General features: G+C 35.1%; 1 protein-coding gene across 1 annotated transcript; it reads right to left on the bottom strand.

Annotated features, from left to right (window-relative positions):
- Positions 1 to 379: 379 nt before the first annotated feature.
- Positions 380 to 6,129, bottom strand: LOC136823697 (uncharacterized). Its single transcript, XM_067079864.1, has 8 exons — positions 6,003 to 6,129; positions 4,026 to 4,213; positions 3,775 to 3,914; positions 3,334 to 3,609; positions 3,072 to 3,215; positions 2,350 to 2,577; positions 1,232 to 1,311; positions 380 to 880 (listed from the first exon to the last, which is right to left on the bottom strand). Exons 1-8 carry the CDS (start codon positions 6,020 to 6,022, stop codon positions 736 to 738), a joined length of 1,221 nt encoding a protein of 406 aa, XP_066935965.1. The 5' UTR covers positions 6,023 to 6,129; the 3' UTR covers positions 380 to 735.
- Between the last annotated feature and the right edge of the window lie 1,011 nt (positions 6,130 to 7,140).

Below are 7,140 nucleotides of genomic sequence, written 5' to 3'. Positions count from 1 at the left end.
TTTACCATTATTATGACTAGCCACCCTGGAATCCCCTTTCCTATGACTTACATTACTTAAGAAATAAAAGCCATGTAAAACTACCATGTATATTTCGCAAAAAGAGTTATGTTTGATATTAAAAGATAAGATAGTTTTGCACTTTCAGGAAAAAAGGGGATATTTTACAAAGGGTATGAAATGAAGAAAGAGTTAACCTCAAAAAGGGTACTTTTAGAGAAATCTGAAAATCTAGGACGTGAAATCTCTTGTAGGATGATTTCATTGTGTTTTTATACTATAGACAATTTGAGTTAAAGACAATTCTAAAGAATAACTACCTGTAGATATGTATAAATATAAAAATTCCAAAAAACAAAAACAAAATAAAACGCAAAAATAAAAACACGATAGTCTTTTTTTCGATAATAATTTATATGTGACACTTTTCAGGTCCAAAAGCGTTGACAATTTTCTTATTTTTTTTTGGAAGTTTGCTATTTTTTTAACGCTTTTTTAAATTTTACAATTTTTTTAATATGTACTACTACGTAAAGTCTCCTTTGCTTTGTTGAAATATACCAATAGTGCTAAACTATACCCCTCTAAAATGTTTTAGGAAAAAATTGGAAAAAATGCTGGATAAAAATATGCTGATTCACTCTTCGTAATAACTTCTTTGTACTCTTTGCAGCTCGGCGACAGTCTAAGCAAAACAGATAGGAATCCAACTTCTTTTTCTCTCTTTCTCCTCTTTTAGAGCATGTTAGCAATGTCCAAGGGCATTTCGGAGATTTCAGTGTTGTAGAAAGTTTCAATATCTTTGAGGGTACGAACGTCGTCTGCAGTGACAAAGTTGATAGCAGCTCCCTTCCTACCAAATCGACCACCACGTCCAATTCTAAACAAAGCAGAAAAATCAACAGTATAGTATACCGCAGTGATTCTAAAAATGGACAAAGTTACTGTTTGTTCGAGTTTTAATCCCACCATCCTCCTTTGCATTAATTGCTTTTGCAAGTCAATTATACTTAATGACAATACAAAAATAATAACTTGCACGTATTACGAATCAAGATGAAAAGGATTGTGGGATTAAATTTCGGTTAAAAATGCTAAAGTAAAAATTATGACGTTTGCATAGCGACGGTGCGCAATTCGCCCACTATTAAACATTGTATGCTCAATTCAGAACAATTCTTTAGAGCGTCTCAAAATCTCAAACTTTCAATCCAGAAGTAGGGATGCTTACCTGTGAATGTAGTTTTCCCTGTTGTTGGGTAAATCGTAATTGATAACCAAGGAAACTTGTTGGACATCAATACCACGAGCCTAAGGACACAAAGAATGAACAGTTATTTAAGAATTTCAAACTCCTATTGGCTATTTTTAAGTACAGACAGAATTCCTTTATCTCTTGAGAGGAATTCTAATCTTTTCTTGGGAATCAATTTATCATCGTTAATTTTAGAAATTTATGAGAATTTATTGTAGTGGTTACACAATTTATTGCAATAAGACTTAATGAATGTAAGATCTACTTTAATAGGATAAACTTTCGCGGGGATTAAATTTCGCAGATTTCACAGATTTGGGTGTCATCCGCAAAATATTTCTACTCAAAACTCAAAATATGTCAAGTAAATACTTTTTGTATGGTTACTTGCATCAAAAAAGCACAAGTAATGTATTTCAACGACCAATATGCATGATTTAACGGTATAAAGATACAAAATCGTGAAAATATTGCCACCCAATAGTGCCACCCGCAAAATTAAGTTCCCGCGAAATTTTATCCCATTAAAGTAGCAGAAATCTTAAATATTTTCTGCAGATAAGATTTTTAATTAGGACATCCTATACAGAATAATATCGCATCAAGCATATTAGTGAGCCTTTCTATATTTGCAAGTGGGCCCACCTCTCTTGATTTCTTGTCTTAAACTGCAAAGACCGCAAAAACTAGAATAGTTTTTCACAAATTTTCAATCATGTCACCCAGAAGTTTGAGCTTAAAACTTGATTTTGAAGGATTTTAGGTGGGAACTTCTTAGCACAGTGCAGACACCACTAGTGATAAACAGTTGTTGTGAGCATAGAACAGGATGAATGCCACCACAAAGCACTATGTCTGGTATGTCTATACACTCGTACTACTGTATCAGACTCGTACTACTGGATCAGACCCATGGTACAAAATTCCCTTCTCATGGTATGGATTGACCCATGTGAAAGTACGTTAACTTCTTAAGTGAACCTTAATCTCACAGTGGGAATTCATTCAGATTCTGTTTCCCTAAATAAAAACAATTTTTCTTTGTAGACCACCATCTAATAAATTCTCTCAATGCTTACGGTAATAAAACTTACCAAAAGATCAGTGGTAATCAAAACTCGAGATGAGCCAGATCTGAATTCCTTCATAATCTTCTCACGTTCAGCTTGATCCATATCTCCGTGCATGGAAGAAACAGTGAAGTCTTTTTCTGTGAGTTTCTCTTTCAACCAGTCAACTTTCCTTCTTGTGTTCAAGAAAATTACAGCTTGTGTGATGGTTAAGGTCTCGTAAATATCAGTTAATGTTTCAAATTTCCAATCCTAAAAGAAAAGTTGGGCTCAATTTTAACAAGAATTCTAGATTCTCCAATAGCCTCTTCCAGGAAAATCTATACACAGGGGTGGAAGATATTTTGTTCTATTTATATTTTTCTTTGTATTTTGATATTTTTCAATGTTTAAGGATAAATCTGCCCTTTAATGACAAAATGACCTTATGAAAGCCCATGTTTTTATGAATTAACTTATTTTGCAGAAATGATCTGCTTGGGTCAAAAAATTGAAGAAAGAACAACTGCCAAGAAAACGTTTTGATAATGAGGCAAATAAGTAAACGATGCTTTTGCTTGTTTTTTTCAGCAATGTTTTTCAAAAACTGTCAGTTATTTTTTTTCCAAACCCTTTTTGATTGAGGTGTTTACTGACAAAACAAAGAAAATATGAAAATACCCAGAGGAACATCATTGAAATAATGCCTTCTCTACCTCTCAACAGAAAACAGTTTCCATTTTAAAAATATATGAAACAAAAATTACCTCTTTTTCCACACTGATGAAGAATTGTTTGATACCTTCCAAGGTCAATTCTTCTTTCTTGACTAAAATGTTGATAGGATCTCTCATGAATCGTTTTGTGACTTCCAATACATCAACAGGCATTGTGGCAGAGAGCAAGACAACCTGACAAAAAGTGGAGAAAATCGACATAGATTATCTTTGTCTAATAATTGCAAAGAACAGACCCTAATACAACAAATTCATCTGGAAAGAACACTTTTTTGATGAAATGGAAACATACTTGAATACTGGTAGGTAGTCTCCTGAAGACATCGTAAATTTGGTCTTTGAATCCACGCGACAACATTTCATCAGCTTCATCCAAGATGAACATCTTCATTTGATCAGTATTCAAAGCACCTCTGCTGATCATATCAAAGACACGTCCAGGGGTTCCAACAACAACATGAACTCCATCCCTCAAAATTTCAACATCCTTGCGCACAGCTGTACCACCAATGCAGGCATGGCATTTGACTTTTTGATAATCTCCAAGAGCCAAAACAACTTTTTGAATCTATTAAAGTAAACAGTTTACTCAGAATTCATCATCATTCAATATACTTTTTTGAGAAGCTTTTAAATATACAGTTAGTATCATCGCTGATAGCGAAATTCAATTGTGCAATATTTTAAAGGTCATCATGGGAGATTGAAAGTAAGACACTCTGAACACACTAACCTGTTGAGCCAATTCACGAGTTGGTGCCAGCACTAGTGCTTGGCAGGTATGGTTTTTCAGATCAATATTTTGGAGGGCAGAGATAGAGAAGGTAGCTGTTTTTCCAGTTCCAGATTGGGCTTGCGCAATCACATCATGTCCTGAAATTTAACCAAATAATAGTAAGTAAATAATAGTAAATAAGCTGAGTAAAAGCTTTAATTAAATGAATAAAGAAAAAAACAAAATCCAAGAAAATGATTATTTCTTACCTTTGATGACTGGCATGATAGCCCGCTGTTGGATAGCAGATGGTTTTTCAAAACCATAGGCAAAAATACCTCTGAGGAGGTCTTCATCTAAGTTCATGTCATCAAAATTATCGACAATTTCAGTCCATGTGGAATGGATATCCTCACCACTAACGGAGTTGTCGATTCCTCCATTGGAGAAGTTGGTGCTAGAATAGAAGAAAACAATGGAAGTTGCATATTTTGCTTGAAAATAGCTGCAAGATTTGAATTGTCAAACAAATTCTACATTGACAACAATTATGTCACATCATCAACACAGCCCCTACAAGACAACATTCACTAAAATGACTGTTAAAATGTCCAAAAGTATTTTAACAAAAAATCTTTCATGGTGTTGAGAAAAAAATTCTTTATTGTTATTATCGAAAACTCTTTTCCCCTTTTTTCAGGCAATACAATTCAAGACACTTATAAAAAACATCTTTACAGAATCACTCATTTTCCGCAGACCTTTTTGAAGATGTTAGCAGTCATAACAGTGCTCTAGATATTTGTGCTTTATACACATTTCGGCAACACTCTTTAGCACATGCTTTTATTATTTCGAAAGTGAAAGTAGCATGATTAGGAATACAATTTACAACACAACTAGCTTTCAAAAAACATGGACGAAAATCTTGAACAAAACTTTGAATTAGTGGATCATTTCACCAAAAAACCTCTTAGTGAAAAGACAGAAATGGTGTATTTGTATCTCAACTGGACGGATTTCTGTCTACAGAGGGAAAAGTTGCAACACTGAATTTATTTTAAGCCTGCCTTGAAGAAATAATGAATAATGGAATTTTACTGCTTCGAACATTTCTTGCAGTGTAACCCTTTCCTGGTTGAATTATTCCCCTCTTCTAACAGACTTATCAACCAGACTCTTGCTGTGTCCCCATTAATGATACAAATTTTCACCCAATTTCAATTTTAGCATAAATTTTCTAAAATGTACAATTAATTTGGGATTAAATGTTTCCCAATGTTTCCTCCACTGTTCACTTGGAAAATTTCCAGATTTGTTAATTTTCTTCACAACTCAGGGAATTCTTTTCTAGAAATCGGAAACTTTTAACAATCCTGCCAACGCACCCGCCTTACAGTAGAGAAGCCAGTCCATTGTTGAATGACAAAACTTTTGGTCCCCCCGATTCAATCCAAATGCTGAGCTGGACAGAAATCAAATATTTGTCTGTTGCAAAGAATTGCGCAATGTAACACTAGAGAAACACTACACAGTTTTTCCCCTATATAATCTAATAATATTTTTTGCCACTGGACAAAAACACCAGGCAGTCAAATGCATCGACAGGGTCGTGAAAAATTGGAATCTTGGAAAATTGCGCGAAACAGTTGCAGTTCCAGGCATTGCACTATTGGAAAGTACCTCTGAATAGGGGAAAAGTGTCCCTTATAAAATGGCAAGTTTCTCATATCACAACAAAAAATTACTTCTTCAACTTACAGTAGGGCAAAAAATTCCCTCCCATTTTCACTGAGGTCTTGATTGATGTTTCACAGAACTCCCTCCTTTTGACCAAAAAGTGTCCACATCCATTACTCTATATAACCCAGCATAATGTCTCCTAACCACGCAATAAAACGTCCAGTCAAGTTTTACTAGCCAATTTTCTCTGGTAGCAACAAACAGCCAAAATATTTTACGGGCAGCTTACTTATCAATAGTTTATACATAAACAGGCCCATATATTGAAGCAGAAACACAATTGAACAGGTATTTTCATGGAAAAGGGACGAATAGTAAATTTAGAGTGCAAAAGATCACTAAACTTTGAGTGGTTCAACTTCAAAGACAAATTTCTGGCTTTTGGGACGCCTGGGTAGAAATAATTTTCATCAAAAGTTATGGAGAGGGTTGAAGATACTATTTTGCAAATTTGCTGGTCTTATTAAGTCCATAAAGAGGAATAATATAAGGAAAAACTTTACCTAGCGTCTGTTTCAGTCATGTTTTCTGAGACTTCTCTGTAGAAAAGAATCTCTTGTTTAGAGAGGCCTGGTTTTAAAATAGCCTAGTGTCCATTCTTCGGAACAAGACATTTTTGCCGACGTCAGCATAATAATTCACACGCGGGGTTTGATAAAAGCACGTGTTTTTTCCTGCTGTTTTTTTTCTTCCCATCCTTCATCCCGCCCATTCAACGCCTAAAGCTCTACGCCCACATCGCATTACACGCCCCTTACCTTATCATCGGGGAAAAAAATGTCGTGGGGGCGGGGGGGGGGGGTGACGAAAATTTTGAGGGGGTGACGAAATTTTTCCCCGTCGAAATATGGCAATCTATATTAATCCGGCCTCGACCTCGACCCTGACCCTTGAAAAAGGCCGATCCTCGAGCTCGACCCTTGGAAAAAAGCCGACCCTCGACCAATCAATATACCAAAAATACAAAAAAAAAGTCTAGAGTGCGTGAGTATCACAGCTCGAATAAATTAATATTTTCTCTTTGAAAACTTGACCTCTGGTACCCAGGGTGCAATAAGTCAAGGTCGAGGTCGAGGTCGGGTTAATATAATAGATTGCCACGAAATATTTCCCCGACATTTTATCACCCGACCAAAACTTGTAGTTACCCGATTTATTCATTATCCCCGACCAAAACATTTATCCAAAATTTTTTACCACAACCAAAATTCAAATCTAATTTTTTTACACCTTTATTTACCGAAATTAGTGCTTTAATTAAACGTCGAATTTAGTCTAGCTAGCTAGACGACTAATTCAGACATATTAGAAATAAAGCAAAAAAGTAAATTTTAGTCGTCTAGAAACCTTTGTGCACTAACTCCAAACAAACAAAAAAGTGTCAATATCGCAATTAAAATTTTTTCCCGCTCAAAAAAAGTTCTTGAAAATAAAATGTGTGTGAATTTGTGTGTTAAAAATGTTTCATTTGAGTTGATTTTATTTTGAGAGTTTGTTGTTGCTTGATAAATTGTTTTCTCGCTACGCAAGTTTCTGCGTAGCTAGGCCCTACGGAAGCCCATTAGGGCCAACACCTTGAAGTGGAAAAAATATCCACGCTTCTATTTCAATCAGAAGCCCTATTCGTTTTTCTTCCGCGCT

This window comes from Clytia hemisphaerica, unplaced genomic scaffold (genome assembly GCF_902728285.1).
Source record: "Clytia hemisphaerica strain Z4C2 unplaced genomic scaffold, Clytia hemisphaerica genome assembly, whole genome shotgun sequence".
NCBI classification, from domain to species: Eukaryota; Metazoa; Cnidaria; class Hydrozoa; order Leptothecata; family Clytiidae; genus Clytia; species Clytia hemisphaerica.
Note: the sequence above shows the minus strand (reverse complement) of the source record. Positions and strands in the feature narration are given on the sequence as shown.

Bases quoted from the DNA above. Each gene is read 5' to 3' on its own strand.
- LOC136823697 (XM_067079864.1), bottom strand. From the start codon at position 6,022: ATGACTGAAACAGACGCTAG. The intron at 1,312-2,349 runs GTAAGTTTTATT...TTGTGTCCTTAG, and splicing joins TGATTACCACTGATCTTTTG to GCTCGTGGTATTGATGTCCA. The intron at 881-1,231 runs GTAAGCATCCCT...TGCTTTGTTTAG, and splicing joins AGGGAAAACTACATTCACAG to AATTGGACGTGGTGGTCGAT.